Raw genomic sequence first — 22,826 nt, 5'->3', positions numbered from 1 at the left:
CCTCTCTTTCTTCCTTTCCTCTTCTCTTGTCTTACATCTGGTCCTCCTCTTTTTTTCCTCACATCTTCTCCTCTTTCTTAATTTTTCATCCTTCTTTCTCATTTCCTCTCCCTTTTTCTTTCCTTTCCTCCCTTTTCCCCTCCTTGTTTTTTCTTCCCTCCTCTTCTCTCTTTTTTCCTCTCCTTTTTCTTTCTTACCCTCTCTCTCCCCTCATTCTTTTTCTCTCCTCCTTCTGTCTTCCTTTTTCCTTCTCTCCTCTTTTCTTTCCCCTTCTTATTCCCACTTTCCTTCCATCCTTCTCCTCTCCTTTTTCCACCTCCCCTCCTCTCTTCTTTCCTTTCCTCTTCTCTTGTCTTGCATCTTGTCCTCCTCTTTTTTTCCCCTCACATCTCCTCTTTTTAATTTTTCATCCTTTCTCATTTCCTCTCCTTTCCTCTTTCCTCCTCTCCTCTCTTCTTTCCTCCCCTTTTTCCTTCCTCCTCTCCTTTCTTCTTCAAAGACAGAATTCGAACACCTGCTGTTGCTCTCCATACAGACTGTTCCTGCAAATCCAAACAAATCTTTGCAGCTGTTATTTCAGCTGATATTGAAGCTATCAGTTAATTTGCAGACTCTGACAGAAATCTCTATTTTTAGATTTTGGCTAAAAACCCTGAATCTGAGGACGACTGAGACGACTTTGGTGTGTTCTCAACATCGTTTCTCTGCCACTCCTTGACGTAGCTTCGTCCTGTGGCGTGTTTCAAGGCTTAAAGGTTAAACGTCTCCCGGCAGCAGCAGCAGCAGCATCATCACCTTCCCGTCCTCTCTGAACGATGCTTCGCGTGTTAACCTGACATCCACACCGTCTCCTGTCTCTCACTCCGGCTGCACTCTGATTTTTCATCTGTGTGAGCTGCGTTCGATTAAAAGCAGCCCCTTTGTTCAATGTTAGAACCCTGTGTGCAGAGATCCCACAGCTTTTAATGAAATATTGATTTTTATTGTACAGGATTCATTGTCGAGGGCACGTTGTTACTGACTGCATTAGAAGTTAACACTGAGTTGTTATTGTGCGGCTCTCAGGAGACTGCAGAGCACCACAGCTGCCAGAGAACAGCCTTTTGTTCCAGGTTGGCTCAGTGGGTAAATCACTGCGCTCGAACCGATCCCATTTAGAGTTAGGACTCACTTTAATTTAGGCCGCGCTCTCCTGATTTACTGAGAGGAACTTTTTACAATTGTTTCCCTGAAATGAATTAGACTCGGACACTTCAAAGGTCAGGGAAAGATTTAAACATTAACTATTTTACAATCCCTGGACCCAACAGCTATCGTCTGACGGTGATTTATGCCTCTGAGAGTGATGGCCAACTCCTCTGTATTCACGTGTTGCCAGCGGTTAGTGATGAACGACTCTCAGCCAAGACTTCCTTTTCCTTTGGACGCATTGTTTACAGTCCAAGAACAACTTCAGGGTGACAAATTAAAAATGGAACAAAGTATTCCCCTCCTGATATATCTGCAAAATAAATGTCCTTAGTTCTTTGTTCACTACATCCCACAGAGGAACCCCTGTGCACCTGTTTCTAGTGAGTCTCAGTTTCACTGTAATTAGTGGATTACACAGAGGCTTCATTCTTTACTTTAATACCTGGACGTCTCTGATGGATACAAACTACCAGCATTCTGTTTCAGATGTGGACATGTCCATGTGTCTTCACTGAGTCTCAGTTTCACTGTATAAAGTGAGTCTTATGTTGGTTAAAATCTGGCTTACAATGACCCTATGAACCCAAAACAGCCTTCCCTGAAAGTAAGCTGTGATCTTTGATGGAAACCAACAACTAGCTGTGTCTGCAGCTATTTTATAAAGTCTTAGTTTCACTGTGAATAGTTAGTTATACACAGAGGCTTCCTTCAGTGGTATGAACCTGAAACACAACTGATGTTCTTGTGATGTTCTTTAATTAACGGGTCTTCAGTTTGCTGAAATAACAACATCATGATGCAGATTAGTCCAAAGTCCAAAGTCCAGCTTTGTCAGGTCTGTCCTCAAGAGGGAAAACTACGTCTACAATGTTTGTTTTGTTGAGGAGTGGGATCCATCATTTCTGATGCTGCGTTCAGGGAAGTCAGGAAATCTAAACTCTGTTAGAGGATTAGAGACAGTGATGGTTTTTTAAGGTCTGACCTTCTTCATGGAATGTTAGAATTCTGAGATCAAAGACAGAATTCAGGAATTTTGTCCTCCTCTCCCTCCTCATTCCTCTCCTTTTTTCTTTCCTCCTTTCCTCTCCTTTCTTAGTTCCTCTCCTTTTTTCTTCCTCCTCCCTTTCCTCTTTCCTCTCCTTTATTTCTTTCCTCCTTTCTTTTCCTCTTTCCTCTCCACTCTTTTTCCTCTCCTTTTTTCTTTTCTCCCCTCTCTCCCCTCATTCTTTTTCTCTCCTCCTTCTGTCTTCCTTTTCCTTCTCTCCTCTCCTGCCTCCTCTTTTCTTTCCCCTTCTTATTCCCCACTTTTCCTTGCCTCCTTCTCCTCTCCTCTTTTCTTCCCTCCTCCTCTCCTTTTTCCACCCCCCCCTCCTCTCTTCTTTCCTTCCCTCTTCTCTTGTCTCACATCTTTTCTCTTTCCTAAATTTTCATCCTTCTTTCTCATTTCCTCTCCTTTCCTCTTTCCTCCTCTCCTTTCTTCTTCAAAGTCGAATTCTAGATCACCTGCTGTTGCTCTCCATACAGACTGTTCTTCCTGCTGACACCTGATTGGTGGATACTCCTCAGACTACAGACAGAGACCAGAACCCTTCCTCAGACTAGAACCCAGACCCCTGAGATCCAGATTCAACATGTCTCTGAATCAGAATCTGTAATTACAGGTTAGTTGTAGCTGAAAGTAAAAAGCTTTGTCAGGTCTGTCCTCAAGAGGAAAGAAACTACTCTACAATGTTTGTTTGTTGAATGGGGTGGGATCCATCGTTTCTGATGCTGCGTTCAGGGAAGTCAGTAATCTAAACGCTGATTGTCTGTAGTGATTGTTAGCTGCTCTTCATGCAGATATTTGTTTATAGAGAGAAAGAATCCTCCTCAGATGTGTTCCTCCTGCTTCTGCTCTCCATACACTGTTTTTCCTGCACACCTGATTGGTTAGTTCTTCTCAGACTACAGACAGAGACCTTTAAATAGAGATCAGTTCACATGTTAAACTTCAAAAGCTCAATGACTTCTTGTTTTGAGCTTCATGGTGAGATATTTTAAATAACCGGTGAAACTGACTCCAGCTTCCGTTCGAGGAAAACGCTGCAGAGTCCATCCAGGATTTCTCATTATACTCCAGCTCTTACAGCTCCGGCACCCAGAACTTCTTTTGTGTATTTTGTGGGAAGTGCATTGAAATGATATTTCACCCTGAGCTGCCCCCGTCACGGCGCTGCTGAATGCAAACAAAATCTCATTTACTCACATTGGCGATAATGGATTTTGTGTCATTCTAATTTAACCACATCACACCGCACCTCCTCAGAAGTGTGTTTTTTTCTTTCCTTTCCCATATTATAGTGGGGCTTTAATCTCAGTGGGTAACACGCAGCAGAGTGAGTATAAGGTTGGAAGATAATCTCATTAAGGTGGAGTGAACAGAGGCGCTCAGAGTGGATTTATAGAGGAGCGTTTATCTGGACCCCAGACTCCCCTATGCTCCTTAATTAACACCTAATTGATTAACCAGGAGACACTTGTTCAACAAATTTCAACCACTTTCATCAGCTCCTGGGCCTCGTGTGGAGAGAGAGAGAGAGAGAGAGAGAGAGAGGAGAGAGAGAGAGAGAGAGAGAGAGAGAGGGAGAAGAGAGAGAGAGAGAGAGAGAGAGAGAGAGAGGGAAGAGAGAGAGAAGAGAGGAGAGAGAGAGGAGAGTTGTTTTAAGAGCTTCCACCTCTGAAATTTCAGATGAGGAAAACAGTGAGGGGCGACAGAAGGTCACACCTAAATGGAAAGCAAGGGAGGAAGTGTGTGTGTGTTTTCTGTGTGTGTGTGTATGTGTGTGTGTGTGTGTGTGTGTGTGTGGTGTGTGTGTGTGTTTCTATGTGTGTGTGTTCAAAAAGAAAGATGGTAGATGAAGGTCAGAGTCCAGCGGAGTGATTGAGATGAAGAGCGTCTGTAATTTTTAAACACATTTGCAAAAACTCACTAAGAGTCTCTGGCTGCAGATAAAAGTGAATACCTGCTGGTCTGTGTGTGTGTTGTGTGTGTGTGTGTGTGTGTGTGTGGTGTGTGGTGTGTGTGTGTGTTCATGCTGAGGACTCTCGCTGTGTAATTGAAACAGCTCTCTATAATTAGTAAGAAAAAAGGCAGTTGATTAGCCCGCTAATGGCCCGCTTGTGTTCCCAATTTCCTTTTCTTTGACACACACACACACGACCACACACACACACACACACAAACACACACACACACATGGATACACACACGACCACACACACGCAAACACGCACAATCACAATCATCCGCCACCATCACCATTATCACTGCTATTATGTGTAGCTAGCACACTGCGGGGTAGCTGTGTGTGTGTGTGTGGTGTGTGTGTGTGTGGTTTTAACATTATGTGCAAGAGCTCACTATCACACACACACACGTTTGTTTTACTGTACTCGTGAGGACCTCTAACACACTCGGGCTTCCTGCCACGTTCCACCAGCCAGAGGAAGTGTCACCTCAGGAAACCTGCAGAGCTTTGACCAGAGGAGCGTTCACGTTTGGGAATGATCTCTGAATATTGTTTTTTAAAAGATATAACATGAGACCTAACACCGTCAACATCACCTGGACTCTCTCAGCGGGGTAAACCTCCTTCCTCCTCCATGAGCTGTGCTGGATCAACTCTCCTGCTGCTTCAAGCTACCTGAGGTAGACCAGTGCCAAGTTTCATGGCTAGTTAGCTAGGATCAGTGCCAGGACTTCTCTGATGGACACCAGCTACTGCCTGTCCATCTGTCTCCACTGAGTCTCAGCTTCACTGTAAGTAGCAGGTCACCTGTTAGCTTAGGATATGTCTTACTACAGCGATGAACCCTGAAACAAACAGATGAAGGAGATTCCTCTGATGAAAAACCAACAAATGGCTATCCATTGACTTCTTTCAAATGAGTCTCAGCTTCACTGTAAATAGCAAGTCACGCCTCGGCTTAAGATCTGTCTTACGACAGTAATTAACCCTGAAAAGAAAAGATTTCACGATAACAAAACAGATCTGTCGGCCATTTCTTGGTTCATCACATCTTCTGGAGGAAGTGCCTCTGATGAAAAACACAAACTAACCATCCATTGACCTGTTTTAAATGAGTCTCAGCTTCACTGTAAATAGGGAAGCCACTTGTTGGCTTTAGATCTGTCTTACCACACTCATGATCCCTGAAACAAACAGATGAAGACGAATCCTCTGATGAAAAACCAACAACTGGCCATGCATTGACTTGTTTCAAATGAGTCTCAGCTTCATTGTATCTTACAAGATGCATGACGGCTTAACTTTACTCTACCGCAAGGATGAACCCTGAAACAAACAGATTTCACTGAACGATAACAGATGTGTCGGCCATTTCTTGGTTCATTACATCCAACAACTGGCCGTCCATTGACTTGTTTCAAATGAGTCTCAGCTTCACTGTATCTTACAAGTTGCATGATGGCTTAAGATCTGTCTTACTGCAGCAATGAACCCCGAAACCAACAGATGAAGGACATTCCTCTCAGGAAAAACCAACAACTGGATGTCCATTGACCTGTTTCAAATGAGTCTCAGCTTCACTGTAAATAGCAAGTCATGCCTCGGCTTAAGATCTGTCCTACTACAGCAATGAGCCCTGAAACAAACAGATTCACTATACGATAACAGATGTGTCGGCCATTTCTTGGTTCATTACATCCAACAACTGGATGTCCATTGACTTGTTTCAAATAAGTCTCAGCTTCACTGTATCTAACAAGTTGCATGATGGCTTAAAATGTATCTAACTACAGAGATGAACCCTGAAACAAACAGATGAAGGAGATTCCTCTGATGAAAAACCAACAACTGGATGTCCATTGACCTGTTTCAAATGAGTCTCAGCTTCACTGTAAATAGCAAGTCATGCCTTGGCTTAAGATCTCTTACTGCAGTGATGAACCCTGAAACAAACAGATTTCACTGAACGATAACAGATGTGTTGGCCATTTCTTGGTTCATTACATCCAACAACTGGCCGTCCATTGACTTGTTTCAAATAAGTCTCAGCTTCACTGTATCTAACAAGTTGCATGATGGCTTAAAATGTATCTAACTACAGAGATGAACCCTGAAACAAACAGATGAAGGAGATTCCTCTGATGAAAAACCAATAACTGGATGTCCATTGACCTGTTTCAAATGAGTCTCAGCTTCACTGTATCTTACAAGATGCATGACGGCTTTAACTCTATCTTACCACAAGGATGAACCCTGAAACAAACAGATGAAGACGATTCCTCTGATGGAAACCAACAACAGACCGTCAATTGACCTGTTTCAAATGAGTCTCAGCTTCACTGTAAATAGTAAGTCACACATTGTCAGAAATGTGGCTTACTTCAGCGGAACGGACCGAAAAAGGAACCAATTATCTTGAGAGTTACTTGAATTAAACACGTTCCTTAAGTTTGCTGAAATGAAATCATCATGAAGATGTGGGGAGCAGAGAGAGGGTGAAACTGTGACTGAGAGTCGAGCCAGTAACCGCTGCAGCGTTGACTTTAGCCTCTGTACATGGGACGCACGCCTATCACTCTAGGCCATACACTGTACCTTTAAGAGAAAATATCACACACAACAACAGGAGCATTAACTAACCAAACAAACACACACACACACAAACATTTCCCAGTGATTACACTCACTCCATCAAATGTTCAGTGTTAGTCGTTATGGCAGCAAGAGGGACGAGACGTGTGCTGCAACCTGCTGACAGTGAACGCACCCTTAGCTGCGACACAAGAGTCAGCCAATTAAAACAAGTGTTGGAGTGTGAGCAAGACGCCCGGCCTACACACACACACACACGCACTCAAACAAACACACACACACACATGCACACAGAGGAGGTATTAAGTGGCTCAGCTGAAGCTCAATTTCCCCCGTTAGTTGTTTTCTCAGGGAAAGTGGCTCATTTCAAGTCAAGTTGAGTCTAATTAAAGCTGTGCAGAGAATTGCCTGCGACAAAGCTGAGAGAAAAGCGCAGCCGATAAGGAGAAGTGTAGGCAAGTGTGTGTGTGTGTGTGTGTGTGTGTGTGTGTGTGTGTGTTAGTAGTCCTGCAGTCTGTTCTTATAGGAGGAAGTTTGAGTTTTTTTACACCTAAAAAGTGAGAAAATCAAGTCCAATCTCAGCCGCGGCTCCAAATCTCAGACTGTTGTTTCTCCCCTCGTTCTCTCTGAGTTTCTACCTGGAGAGTTTGGACACTTTTGGGAATCCAATTATATTTAGTGCCTGTAGTTATTTAACCATGTAGTAAAAACGTCCAAACTAATGTCTCCACAAGAGCTGAAACGCATGAAATCTAAACACTGCTACAGCTGATTAGATTTTCAGCTTCATTTCAATCCACCAAACGTCCCTGCAGCTGTTGTAGACGCTCTGTGTGACTCTGCAGCTTTAGAATCTTTCGTGTGATTCCAAGAACAGCGCCGTAATTTGATGTGACTGTTACCTGGAAGAACTGTTGGAGTTCTGCTGCAGGAACAAAACGGCCTCTCACACAGAAAGGCCTTAAAGTGCCTTAAAGAGTAACGTTGCTTTGACTCATCTGCTTGTTAAATATAATAAAGACGTTGCTGACATGCATCCTGGTACTTGTAGGCACTGCATAGCTGCATGTGCATGAGACCACTTGGGAATCTTCTGCCAATACAGAGAGAAGCTTTTGTTTCTTGCACCCGGATACTTGTTCCACCTTGTTTGCCTAATTTGCAGACTGAGCAGACTCCTGACTTTAGTCGTGGCCTCCTGGTTCCCACTGACTTTTAGAACCCATGTTGAATCATGACTTACAAGACTTTAAGTGCACCTCAGAGACCTTTTGAACCCTGTGATGTCCAAGAGGTGTCTTAAACCGGGAAAGGGGGCCACTTTCATTAACTTCCTAATGACCCACACAGATGGTCCTGATGTCACCTGATCCTGCTCTGGGAGATGATTCTAAGAGCCAGGTGACGGATTTTGGCCTTCCATACTTGGTCGGATCTAGTGCACTGTTTGTTTCTGCTGGCTTCGGCTCTTATCTGGAGAGCAGAGGTTGTAGAGACATAGGAGTGGTTGGCTCCCCTTCTAATTTGCGATGGCTGAACATGCCGATCTGGGTCCCATGTCTCTACCACCTTCCATCGCTTGAAATACTTCCAAAACCAGGATGAGACTTTTTGGATTTTGGACACCTTCATTACCTTCCTAATGACCCCCACACACTTGGTCCTGATGTCACCTAACTGGCTCGAGTAGATGCTTCCAAAGAGACGCCACCCATCCAACTAGGAGATTGCCTTGTAGAGTTATTCCTAAAACGCCCCTTCCCAGGATGCTTACTACCCCCTATTCCTGACCCTACTGGGGGGGATGCTAACTCTAATGCCAAAGCTAACCCAGACCCTGTGAAAATGTATGGCTTTCCAGAATTTCGTCCCCAAAAGTTCAACTCAGAGGACTCCAATCGGCCTGAAAACACCCATAGGCACTTGCTATGTGAGGATTTTGGCCTCCACACATGGTTGAATCTTGTGCATCGTTGTTTGGTTTGTGGGGGACGTTTTGGCTCTTATCTGGGGAACCAGAGGTCGAAGAGACTTGGTTGGCTCCCCTACTAATTTACAGTTGCCAAACACGCCAGTCTTGGTCCCACGTCTTTACAACATTCAGTTGCAGTAATGTGGCCAAAACCGGGAGGGGGCTTTTTGGTTTTTGGACACTTTCATTAACTTCCTAGGACCCACAGAGATGGTCCTGATGTCACCTGATCCGGCTCTGGCAGACAATTGTAAAAAGCCACCACCCATCCAAATATGAGATTACCTTGTAGAGTTCCTCAAAAAGCTACTTCCTGAGATGCTTATTACCCCTTACTCCTAACCATACGGGGGGGAATGCTAGCGCTAATGCCAAGCTAGCCCTGACCCTGTGAAATGTATGGCCTGTCCAGAATTTGTCCCCCAAAGAATAGTTCATATGACTCAAATGGCCTGAAACGCGCCCCTAGGCCTCGCCAGGTGACGGATTTTGGCCTCCATACTCGGTCGGATCTTGCACACCGTTAATTCTGGTGGCTAGGGGATGTTTGGCTCATATCTGGGCTCCAGAGGTCGTAGAGACTTGGGAATGGGTAGCATCCTCACTTACTCACAGCGAACATGGCCCGGTCCTGGTCTCATGTCTCAACAAACTTCTTAATGACCCACATGGATGGTCCTGATGTCACCTGAACCAGTTAGCCCTGCTGACTCATCACAAGTCCAAGGTGAAGCCCAAAGGTTTTTTGTGTCGTCACCGCTCCTGCTTTAAACCCAGTAAAGTCTCACTTATAGAAGTCTCACTCACCCTGTTGATCAGCTCTCCCACCATCCCCGTCCAGCTGCGTTGGGCTCCGGCGCTCCGTACAGCCCGTCGTCCACCAGCTTGATCTTAAAGGAGAACTTCAAGATGTCCGACAGCTCCCGCAGCATGTCCACACAGAAACCCTCGTACTGGTCGTTCCCATGGAACTCCTGGTAGTTCGACTTCCGCATCACGTACGGGTTTTCCTGTCGGAGGGGAAGGGGACATCAACCGTCAACGGAGAAGTGACTCCTCGCGCTGAGTCATGCACCTGTGACGGGTTCTTACCAGGATGGTGGTGACGATCAGCGTCTTGTTCGCCAGCGTCTCTGAGGCGTTGAGGTCCAGAGACGTGGAGTTCATGAGCAGCGTGTGTTGGAGTACCAGGTTCCAATCTGTGCATCCAGGAGGAAGAGAGAGACGGAGAGATGTTAGAGGAGGCAGCTGGAAACAGACAGATGAGGTCAACACCAGTGACTGTTGGTCATAGAGGGCGCTAGAGCCTCACCACCTCTTAACGGGGGAGGCAGTGGTCCAGTCTGTAGGGACTGAAGGGTTCAAGTATCTGCATGGATCATAGAATGAAAACTGGGCTGGTCTCTGGAGCGATGCTAGCTCACTTCCTGGAGGTCGACCCTGTGCAGCCCCCTCACTCTGACATCACTTCATAAATGCATGATCAGCTGACCCTGTGTGTGTGGGTGTGTGTGTGTGTGTATTTCCATTTTATGTGTGTGTTGCATAAAATAAATAAAGAATGAATAAAGCATGTCTTTGTCTGCAGACCCTCACTGAACAAGATCTTAAAATCAGTTTGAGTTACATATATAACATTTTAAAATACAAGGTAAATGTTATTTATTTAGTTGTTAAAATGTCAAACATGCAACACAAATGTTGATTGAGATTACCCTATATGTCTAAAGTTACTGACTGGCTTTAAGTGATTCTTGAAAATGAACCTCTGTTCTTCAAAACAAGTGACGTGCATTCTTCAGCTGCAGGAAAAATGTGCAGCAAACGCATTAAACACCTCCACCACACAGGGGGCAGCAGAGGGACGCATCCTGTGAGCTAAGTCGTAAAGAGCTGAGCATGCAGTGACACGGTATGCCATCTTGTTTGACCTTATATGAGTAATGTGCATATATTTTGGATGCTGTAATAGCGCCCCTCTGGGAAAGAATGCACCCCCCTCCGCTGGTCGACACTGAATGGGAACATGAATAAATTCCTGGGCTTTGAAAGAGCTGTCATCTGACTTTCCTATGATTGGACTGCAAATGAACAACATACCGAGTCTTTGGAGAGATGCAAACTCACGCTCGGCAAAGCTATTTCACGTCTCTCACTCCTATGTTTGAATTCATAAAATTCAACCTGAGTGACAGGCATCTTTGAGGATGCTTTGTGATCCTTTAACTTTTATCAATCTGTAGTTATTGCAGCTTCCATTTAACTCATTACTGCCAACAGAATCTGGCGTTCATTCTGCTGCAGTTTGGAAAGAAACCAAGTTTTAAATTATGAACCCGACACGACAGATCTTCATGTCAGAACCATTACACTCCTGCAGCTGAAGAGGAATATTCATCCACACACTTTGGATTAAATGTGAACGTAAGCGAGTCAGAAAGGAACAGAGCTTCTGGTCTTTGCAAAACTCAGGAAGTTGGTTCCAAATGGGAAATAACCAGAACCCTAAAGATCTGGGATCCTATATTTGGACCCGGCGTGCACGTCTGTATGCGACCTTTAAGAAATCTGCTGCAATCAGCAGTTATTCTCCCTGCTCTTGTTTACTGTGCAAAACCTGCTTATTTTGAGGTCATACAGGTGTATTTTGAAATTCCCCGAGCTGTGTTTGTCTCAGATTGCAGATATTCATGGGCAGTGTTTTAACAAACCCGAATAAACACGTATCATAATCTGCTTTCTGCCTGACAGCACATTCAAACTCCTGCAAAAGCAACTTCCTGATACAATCTTTGAGTCCTGGAGTAAAAAGCCTCAGTGTTTTTAGTTTTTTTTTGCAGGATTGAGGCCAGAGAAACTGCAAAAGGAAGATTCAGAGTCTGCATGTAGACACTGCTCGTCTGAATAGAAACTTGCTGATGGCTCTAGACTTTGTTGGATTCAGTATTTAAACAAAGATTGGAGACGAGAGAACAAAAGCAAAGTGAGACAGACAAAAGGAAGATGTCAGGAAGCAGCGAGGTGGAGAAACTCAGCAGACAAACAGGCTGAAATAAAATAAGTGTTTATCAGAGTCGCAGAGACAGACATCAGCAGGGAGATTAATAATCCTCGCTCCACAATCGATGCTGAAATCAATGAGGGAGGGTCTGGCTCCTCCCGCCTCATTCAGCAGGTTGAATAAGGTCATAAATACAAACTGAGGCACATTAAGCGCCGTCTGCTGACCTGATACCATCCCATGACCTCTGACCTCAGCCGACCTCCTGTTTGTTTGTGTGTTTATCAGCAGTTAGGATGCTGGGCTGTCTCCAGGGGACAGGAAGATAAAGAGCAAAGGCCACTCCTTCCTCCGATCTAATCGTGGAGAAAAGTAATCTGTGCGAGGACAATTCAGGTGTCTGACCATCCTCTCTGAAATCTAAACCTCTCCCACCGGTCTCATTCCCTCTTATCACCTTTTGTACCCTGCAACAATCCAACTTTATGTGCCGTGACTCCCAAGCTAAACACTGTCTGTTTGTTTTATTCGTGTGTCACCTCTTCTTTTGTGGGTTTGAATCAGACGGTTATGGCTATGGTGCATTCAGTGACTCCTGTGCTAGTGTTTGTTACGTTTCCTCTCACCATTCCTCCTCTACTCTTGATCCGGTGCACACAGAGCTGCAGGAGGCTGAGTGGCTGACAGAGCTGTCAATCAAGGCGTTGATAATGGAATAGAATTCTGCCTGTGTCATCAAAGGCAGAGTTCTAGAATTCTGCCTGTGACATCAAAGACATTCTAGAATTCTGCAGGTGACATCAAAGGCATTCTAGAATTCTGCAGGTGACATCAAAGACAGAGTTCTAGAATTCTGCCTGTGACATCAAAGGCAGAGTTCTAGAATTCTGCAGGTGAATCAAAGGCATTCTGGAATTCTGCAGGTGACATCAAAGGCAGAGTTCTTGAATTCTGCCTGTGACATCAAAGGCATTCTAGAATTCTGCAGGTGACATCAAAGGCAGAGTTCTTGAATTCTGCCTGTGACATCAAAGGTATTCTAGAATTCTGCAGGTGACATCAAAGGCATTCTAGAATTCTGCAGGTGACATCAAAGGCATTCTAGAATTCTGCCTGTGACATCAAAGGTATTCTTGAATTCTGCAGGTGACATCAAAGGTATTCTGAATTCTGCCTGTGACATCAAAGGTATTCTTGAATTCTGCAGGTGACATCAAAGGCCATTCAGAATTCTGCAGGTGACATCAAAGGCAGAGTTCTAGAATTCTGCAGGTGACATCAAAGGCAGAGTTCTAGAATTCTGCAGGTGACATCAAAGACAGAGTTCTAGAATTCTGCAGGTGACATCAAAGACAGAGTTCTAGAATCCTGCAGGTGACATCAAAGACAGAGTTCTAGAATCTGCAGGTGACATCAAAGGCATTCTTGAATTCTGCAGGTGACATCAAAGACAGAGTTCTAGAATTCTGCAGGTGACATCAAAGACAGAGTTCTAGAATCCTGCAGGTGAAATCAAAGACGAGTTCTAGGATTCTGCAGGTGACATCAAAGGCAGAGTTTTAGAATTTGCGTTTCATCTCAGAACTCCATAAAAAAGTCAAAGTTCTGAATAGGGGATCAAAAAAGAAATGTCATTAGCCCCTCCCCTCTTTCCTGCTCTTTTTAAAAGCATCACACAACTAATCTAAACTAAACTCCTCTGAAACATGAACACTGATATAAATCGGCATGATAAGAACTAACTATAACGACAGATCTACGTCAGCCAGTCAGCAGGGGGAGCTCTAAAAGTTTTGGTTTCACTTTAAGGGACTTGTTGTGACGTCTATTCTTATCTAGTCTATGGCTGATACCCGACAACAGGCAGAGTATCAGCCAACACTCAGCTGATACGACGGTTCAAACAGGGTCTCTTTGAACTCCAGAGAGGCTTAGAGAAACCTCCAACACATGAAGTATTAAAGAGCTTCACATAGAGCACGGTTAGTCTTGTTAAAGTCTTCATGTAAATTAAAGACGAATCTGTGACACTGCATTATTCTGAACGGCACACTTAACCCCGGCCTGGCGGTGACCCCATCTGACCTCCGACCTTTTAATTTTCTCCTGAGGTCATAAAGCAACACTCAACTCACATGAACCACATCTGTTCGGATTCATTTATCGACGGGTGAATAAGAGAGCTGCTTACAGACGGCAGATCGATGCTCAGGGTCCGGCAGTGGCTGTAAACCTGAACGCTGCAGAGAGGGCGGCATCGACTCCCTGAAGGTAAAACATTTCAAACATCCATGATCGTGTGTGATCGTGATCCTTCCTCTTAATCCGACCCGCTTCCTCCAAACAGATCTCAAACACTTTTCATGAAACCCTCGTTTACATCAGGAATCCTGATTTTGGACCGTGACCTGAACGCTTACATAACCCCTGACCCCTCTGCCTCCCACTTAACCTTCTTTGACCTCTGACCTCTTTATGGCCCCGGGGTGCTTCTCCAGGATCTTCAGGGTATAATTGGTCCTCTGGCCTTGCTGTTGAACTCATGTGACCCGTCAGACCGTCGTACTCCACCTGCAGAGAGAGAGAGAGAGAGAGAGAGAGAGAGGAGAGAGACAGAGAGAGAGAGAGAGAGAGAGAGAGAGGAGAGAGAGAGGGAGGAGAGAGAGAGAGAGAGAGAGGAGAGAGAGGGGTGTCAGATAGCTGCAGAGGTATGTTAAAAACTGTCCGTAGAAAACGCTCCCAGACACACAATCATTATCATACATAAAAGAATCATTTTCAAAGTAGCGCTCTGCCACTTCCTGCCAAATTCCACCAGATCCGTGTCCGGTCTGTTTCTGATCCGTCACAGCACGGATCAGATAGGTTTCTATTCTTGTCAATGTGTTAACTTCCACTGGATCCACTCCGTTGTGTTCTGGCTGCGTATCTGATCCGGCAGGTCAGAGCCCTCCGGATCAGATACACAAGACTTCTATTTTTACTGGATGCAAAGAGCACCTATATGTCATTAATACTTCTACTCCTTTATCTTTAAATTGCACGTGTTATAAAAATGAATCACTGCAGAACATGCGGCTGCAGCAGACTTGGTGCCCTAGGCAAGATTTGAACTGGTGCCCCTTATATTATAACCAACTCCAACAATACATCACAATACAGTGAAAGACAACTGACATCCAGCTTCATGTTTACAGGTTTCTTAGTTTTAAAATAAAAATGACCTCCAAAAGAACATCAATAAACACTTTAAACAAAGCAACAGTGATGCATAAGTGATGACTGAAAAGGCAGAAGCAAACTAATTTTTATCTAATTAAGCTAACAGCTTCCAAAGTGTAAAGAAAAACAACAACAACAACAACAACAACAGGTCAATCATGAACACTTAGAGACATTATTTTGAAATGAAAAGTGAATCACAAGCTTTTAAATGTTCACTAGCATCATTCTGAAATTTAATCCAAATGAAATGAGATAAAACAATATTGTTTTTCCTTTTATCTTCAAATGTTCTTCCCATAGGCTGTATAAAAGATCCTCAATGAGCTGCAGTTTGGGTCTTGCCACTCATTTAGTGGCGCCCTATGGAGGCTAGCATTTGCCTATGCTGCTATGCTGCCTATGCTGCCTATGCTGCCTATGCTGCCTATGCTGCCTATGCTGCCTATGCTGCCTATGCTATGCTGCCTATGCCTATGGCCTATGCTGCCTATGCTGCTATGCTGCTATGCCCGGGCCCTGGGCCTGCAGTCATGGCTTTATGAATTCTGCAGCTGGATGGTGAACCAATCACAAACATGCAAGAAAGTCAAAACCTGAGTTTTGTCTCCTCCAAACACCTGAAAGAAAACCTGCGTCTGATCAGCAGCATGATTTTAAACTTCACACAAGAGTAACCAAGTGTTTCTCAACTTACATAGATTCATGTTGAGCCTGTGAGTGAACCACCGACCCAATAATCCACTTTCCCATGCAGCGATATATTCCCCTGGTACAGAGTTTAGTCCTGATCTTTCTTTGATCGATAATGAGAATTCAAATCAATCCTTCATTTTATGTAGGACTTAAAAGAAGCAGCATCTTATCTTTAAAGAATGAAAGGGTTAACTCATCAAGCTGCACCGACACATCCAGTCTGTGTCTCTGCAGCAAGCTGTTCAACCATCAGTCTCCACAAAAGCTTCAAGCATAATCAGTGAGCTTTAAACATCCTGCTCGTTTCAGGACGCTGTATAAACTGTGTTTATTGCCTCTGTGATCGACATTCAGAACTGAAAGTGTCTGCGTTCGGTGCGGCCCCGGCCTGCTGAGTGAGACGGAAAATTGTTTGCGGGAGCTGAATCAGAAGCTTTGAAGCGTCTGCAGGTACACGGGGCTTCGAGACAGAAACAGAGGCGGATAATTCAGAATTTAAATACTGGAAGAAAAAAAAAAACAAAGATTGAAAAAGAAAAAAAGAGTCGCAGTGCGAGGGAGAAGCAGAGCAGACAGGTGTCGGTACAAGAGAGGAGTGACAGAGCTGTTTATGCATGTGTGTGTGTGTGTGTGTGTGTGTGTGTGTGTGTGTGTGTGTGTGTTTGCATAAATGTGCAAATGAGTGTGAGAATTGTGTGACACGTGCAGTCAAGCGTGCATTTTGTGCCTGAGTTTATGTGAGTAATGTGCAATTGAGTGTTCGTACAGTATGAATAAATGTTTGTGTTTGTGTGTGTGTGTGTGTGGGTGTGTGGTGTGTGTGTGCCTGCATGACTCAAGATGAATTAATCCCAAAAATCTGCGGCGAGAGAGAGACAGAGGGAGACAGAGACAGAGGGAGAGAATGAGAAAGAGGGAGAGAGGTATCTGGTTGCTGCCAAAAACAGTGCAGAGATGATGAAGTGAGCACTGGGAGCAACAAAAACAATATGGAGGGAGGGGGGAGAGAGGGAGGGAGAGAGGGGGGAGTGATGGAGGGGGAGGGAGGGAGGGAGGGAGGGAGAGAGGCATCCTCAGTGGATGAAGGAAACAAGAAGTGGCAGATGGATGGAAACTGGGAAATAGGAGACGAGGAGAAATTAAATAAACATGAAAATGAAAATTAAAGCGAGATGAAGGAGGGAGAGGCCAAAGTTTGTGAGTGTGTGTGTCTCTCTGTGTGTGTGTGTGTGTCCAGCACTCCTCCATCCTGAAGGAGGGAGGACTCATCTTATCGAACCCTCCATACTTCAAGCAACAATCAACAGATTTGAACTCCTGTCCTGTTTGAAGGTAAATGTTCGTCATGCTTCCTGACCTCTCTGGTCCGGATGCATTTACACCAAACTGACGTCTAACGAACTTTCAAACATTTCCTTTGTTGCAAAAAAACTTTTATGTCACATTTAAATCATGCAACTTTTTCTGGAAGTGTGCTCGGTCCTTTTCATTAACATCTTTTGGTGTGTGGTGATCCTTCTCCTCAGACTGAGCTGTCTTTACCCTCCTGTTATGTTTGTTTATCAGGAACAGCAATAATGTCCTGGGTCAATTTGACCCACATGTCCTGGGTCAATTTGACCCACATTTATTTAATCTCATTTATTTAATCTCATTATTAACTCCATTACTAACCAATTAAATCAAGATTCAGGGCAGTGGTGTTCCTTAATCCTTACAGATCATGCTTCAATGAGGATAACTCACTCGTTTCTAATGAAAATTAATGTTAAAATCAGAATCAGAAATACTTACAGGGGGAAATTCAGTAAAATAAATTGGTATATGTGTGTGGGATTGGGGTTTAATATGTCACACAGTTGCAAAGAAATAATTAGTATTTGACACTTCTGACTCCTTTTAGCCTCCACCATGACTGCCGGGTCAAGTTGACCCACAAACAGTATCTTTATCTATAAATGCAAGAGGGGTTGCAAATATGTGAAATCCACTATTTTTATTTGACATGTTCATTTCACTAATTAAACCAAGCAGAAGAAGTTTCATACTGAAAAAATACTTTTAACATTTTTTATTTATTTTTAACTTTAAAAAGGGTCAATTTGACCCGCAACATAACAGGAGGGTTAAAACTTTTTTAATGTAAATTGGAAAACCTTAAATCAGGGGTGTCCAAACTTTTTTCAAAGAGGGCCACATTTGATGTTGTCAGAATACCTCAGGGCCAGTGGATCCTACTGAGACTTAGGAATCATAAACGTTCTATATGAAATATTTAATAACATTATTTTAAATGTTCTCTCAATAAATCAATAACTAGGAAGTCCTCAGTTCTCCACAAGCCATGTAAACATCAGCAAACTTTATCTTCTCCAGGAGGAAAATGTTTTTCATTAGTCGGGTAATGTGGGAAAAATATTGTCTCATTATTTTCCTATGGCAGGATCAGGATCTGGATTTCATCACACTTCTTTTTCATGTTGTTTTTAAGACTTTTCTGACCAGCAGGCAACATTTTAAGAACTAAATAATTCTTTTCCTGCATTCTGAACATTTTTTATGCACCACATTTTCTGCACAATTTCCTAATTTTGATCTTGTCTTGTGTCCTCTGAACTTTTAGTGTTCATCAAGAACAATTTAACATCGTGATAAAAACATTCATTTGAAAACCTGTCAGCTTTAAGAGTTCTTGTGTTTCTTCTTTATTGCTGTCTTGCAGAATTCCCAGAGCTTTGGTTTTAGACAGGAAGTCCATATTAAGCTCTTTGAGACGTTTCTGGATTGACTTTAGTTTTGTTTGTGCTCTTCAAAGAAACTACAAATGTTTAGATGATTCAGAATGTGATTAATATCTGTGCTGTAAATAACATAATTTAAGATGGAGCTTGGGGCCATAAATAAATGGACCTTGGGTCGCGATTGGCCCCGGGCCGCACTTTGGACATGTGCCCTGAATAAATGCAACAGTTTTACATGACACAGATTTTTGTTGATTTTATTCTACATATGATTATTTTTTTAGTTTTATGAAATGATGTTGATAAATTAACTCCTCTTCTGTCACATGCTGCCCAGACTTTTGGTTGCATTTAGCTGCTTTGAAGGCATGTACTGCCTCCAATAGACTTTAAAGGGTCAATTTGACCCGCAACATAACAGGAGGGTTAAAGGATAGTTCATTTTACTGTGTGTGTGGTTGTCAGCAGTAATCTTATGTTTCCCACACAGAAGCAAAGCTATGATCCAATGTAGATGGAGCCAATACAACCACTGGTTTAGCTAACTTTGGGGAACTAACTCAACCCAAACACTAAGTTAAAACATCTTTAACTGCAAGATCTTCCACCAGATCGTGTCTGATCCATCTCCATGCTCTCTAATCCGTCAACACCCACTACAGAGCAGGACCTCCAGACAGCTGGAGTCATGTGACCGAGGTTATCCCTGCAGTAATCACTGAATCAAGGATCCTCCTCCTCCTCCTCTCCTCATCCATGTTGTCTTTCTGGTCCTCTGAAAACCTCTGACCTGTTGACTCCAGGCCTGGCTCCGCTCATCATGATGGTTTCTTTTTTGTCCAGTGGAAGTTAACACATTGACTAGAATAGGAACCTATCAGATCCGGTGCTGTGATGGATCAGAGACGACTGTTTTTATCTGCTTTCTTCAATTTCTTTGAAGTTACATCAGACAAGCTGAACTGATGCAACTCAATCAGACTGCACATGCACGACCAGCATCTTTCCCATCATGCTCCCTCCACCAGGAGCATGATGGGAAACAGTCCCAGCATGACTCTTGTAAGATGTATCAGTATTTGTGAGTCTAGGATTTAAATATCTTTGGATGTTTTCCTTCTTCTTAAACTCGTTCCATGTTTGGTGGACTTTAAGTGAAGACAGAATTGGTTGGAGGAAGATGGCAGATATGATGGTTAAAGTAAGTCATGTTGACACTCAGGAAGAGATGGGATGTGAGCAACAGTGTCACATGTCCAAGTCGGTTTGCTGACCCATCAATCCGCCTCTACCTCCTCCATGAGACGTTCAAGGCTCTCAAACGACGTTATGCAACAGATAACCAGAGGAATGTGAACAGGTGCATTTATCGTGTGTGTGTGTGTGTGTGTGTGTGTTTACCATTCTCAGGTAGTTCATGAGGCTGGTTCCATGCTGCCAGATCAGCGGGGAGGTGCAGCTCAGCGGCTTCACTCCGATCTCCTGACTGCGGTTCAGCTCTCGCACGGCGCTCACCACCACGTGAACCGCGTCGAACATCAGCGCCGACGACAGCTGGGACAGGAACGACAGAAAGGGGTCATGAAAATGTGACATAGACTTTAATCAAACGGTGCTTTATGTTGTCTTCTAAGCCCCTGAATATCTCTTTAAAGAGCTGTTTGTTTGTTTTTCTGCACTTCCGGTTTTCACCAGCAGGGGGAGCGTGTTGCTTGTGCTCTTCATTAGAACGACTGCAGCAAAGTATCTGCTTCCTCCCTTCCCACGCTTTGCAGAGTTGTAACACACACACCACCCGATCTCCAGTCTGATCTAACAACCCGCTCACTATACATCATCCTTCACCTTGGGAATAAGTAAGGTTTACGAGCTGTTCTAAGCTTGCAAATTTAAGCTAAGGAATCTACCAATCAGGAGTATTCGCTTTACTAAGCTAACACTTCTTTCATCTTGCAGGTGGCTAGATGCTAATGTTAGCTGCTGTCTGATTTGTATGACCCTCTCTGGATTGACGTTTCTGATCAACTTGGAGGAGGTGAGTCGATAAAGAGACTCATAAACTCTAAATCTAGATCAGGGGTTCCCAAAGTGTGGGTCCGGACCACAGACTGTATAAATAATGGACGTAGTCTCCGTGACGTCACCCATCTGTTCCTGAAGAGCTGTTTTGAGGCCAATCATCGGCCACAGCCATATTGCTGCTGTTGAGCAAGTATGAGGTAAAGAGGCGGAGTTTCAGCCTCCTCGCCAACAGCTGCAGTGTTCCCTCCTGTCAATCAAGTCAGCTGTGCCTCTCATTGGAAGACTAGTAATCTTAATTTCTTAGAAATTGCTGCGTTATGAAAAATTCACCCCCCGTACAGTGAGTGCACATCCAGAAATGACCTATCCAGACTACACTCGTCTTTTGAACCAGACCAAACATGTTTATTTCTGCTGTAAAGATCGGCTTTTTTGAATGGGTGTGTATGTGGTTTCCAGTCCTTCTGGAGCCAGCCTCAAGCGGATCCTCTATGAGCTGCAGTTTTTAGCACTTCTGCATTGGCCTCATATTTTTAGAGCAGAGGTTGCCGCTTGGTCTGGACCATAGACTGTAAATAAAAAGGACAGCGTTGCTCCGCCTCTTCCCGTTGTACGGTTCTGAAGCCAAAAAAATCCCTCTCCTGGGCGCCGCCATTGTGCAGCCAGAGCCTGTGAAGCCACTGTAACAAGCTCCGCCCTACAGCGTGACGTCACAAGACGCTGTGTGCCCTTTGAATTTGTTTATCGGTTCTGCTGTGAATCAAACAGGAAGTAAAACCCTGTTTTTTAAACTCTAATAACTAACGAAGAAGAAACTTTTCAGGAAAAAGGCCTTGAACACAAAACAGTGAAATACTAACTACATATCACCACAGCATACGGATGTGAGAAACATTTGTACGACGTGTATTTATTTTTTAAAGTTTGACTGCAGCCTCATTGAAATGAATGGGGGAGACAGATTTTTTTACCTATACTGCAGCCAGCCACCAGGGGGCAGTCACACTGTTGAAAGCCTCACCACCAGGGCCGTATCTGGCACGCTTGGTGGACCCCCTGGGGGTCTTGAGATGTCTTCCTGAATTGTTATTTTTTTTTTAAGTTATCTAAAAATATGTATTATTATATTATTATTTATTTTGTTATTTACCTTGTTTTCTTACAGTTATCTTCCGTTTTTGTTTGACTGTCTAAATATTATTATTTTTATTTCTATTTTTTTGCATTAGCAAATTTTACTTCTTTTTTGTTGGTTTTGTATTACTTATATTTAATTCTTAACTTGTGGTGAACAAAGAAATACTGAAAAAATGCACAGAAAAAAGTTTGAATGACAAAAATTATCAAAAAAAAGTAAATTTTACCAATTTATTATAAAAAAATAGCGACAAAAATAATAGCTAAACTTGAAATAAAAACCTTGAAAATAGAAAATGTAATGAGTTTTGACTCCTAAGTTTAGTGTTAGTGAACAGTGAATGATCTAAAGCATCAGTAGCAGCAGGTTCATTCATAACACACAGGAAACACAGACACATGCTCATACAGGGAGGGTCACTTTCTGCAGACCAGCCTAAATGAAGACACATTAAAGGTGACATATCACGCTTTTTCATCAACATATATTGGTCTAAGAGGTCCCCAAACATGTCTTTAAAGTTTATTGCTCATAAAAACACTTTGAAATCAGATTCTGGTCTGCCTGTAAACCCCTCTTCTTCAGTCCTCCTCAGAACACTTGTTTTCTCTCTGACCACGCCCCCTCAGGAAGTGGGTGTGGCCTCGGCTCTCCAGCACGTTGATCTAATGTTTACATGTTGGCTGAATATACACGGCTGCTCACAGACCCGCGTTGCTTCAACCCTCTGAATCTGATCCTGACGGAGAGGCGCCTGCAGCAGGACCTTTCTGAACTATGGTCACAGATTTAGTGTTTCTTGTTGTTTTATTTGTCAGCATGTCGACGTGTGTCTTGGTACACAGCTACAGCTACGACATGTAGCTATGTGGCTATGCTAACTGGCGCTAGCACTTATCCATGATAAATAAAAATCATCCACTAGATCTTCAAATCTGCAGACGTGGGGAGTAAAACCGACCTCTGCCAGAAAGGCAGCGGGACCTTTTATGAAGGATTGGTCACAGATTTAGTGTTTTTGTTGTTTTATTTGTCAGTATGTCGACGTGTGTCTTGGTACACAGCTACAGCTACAGCTACAGCTACAGCTACAGCTACAACTACAGCTACAGCTATGAACATATAGCTATGTGGCTATGCTAACTAGCGCTAGCACTTATCCATGACAAATAAAAATCATCCACTAGATCTTCAAATCTGCAGACGTGGGGAGTCAAAGCGACCTCTGTGTTTATTAAGACAG

General features: G+C 43.5%; 1 protein-coding gene across 1 annotated transcript in view; it reads right to left on the bottom strand.

Annotated features, from left to right (window-relative positions):
* LOC117828355 (glutamate receptor ionotropic, kainate 5-like) overlaps positions 1-22,826 on the bottom strand; it is a 69,516-nt gene that overhangs the window by 29,181 nt on the left and 17,509 nt on the right. The window contains 8 exon segments of the mRNA XM_034705396.1: positions 9,571-9,608; positions 9,611-9,773; positions 9,856-9,941; positions 9,944-9,962; positions 13,829-13,856; positions 14,255-14,302; positions 14,304-14,335; positions 19,825-19,977. Of these exon segments, the coding sequence (XP_034561287.1) occupies positions 9,571-9,608; positions 9,611-9,773; positions 9,856-9,941; positions 9,944-9,962; positions 13,829-13,856; positions 14,255-14,302; positions 14,304-14,335; positions 19,825-19,977 (567 nt within the window).

This window comes from Notolabrus celidotus, chromosome 16 (genome assembly GCF_009762535.1).
Source record: "Notolabrus celidotus isolate fNotCel1 chromosome 16, fNotCel1.pri, whole genome shotgun sequence".
NCBI lineage: Eukaryota > Metazoa > Chordata > Actinopteri > Labriformes > Labridae > Notolabrus > Notolabrus celidotus.
Note: the sequence above shows the minus strand (reverse complement) of the source record. Positions and strands in the feature narration are given on the sequence as shown.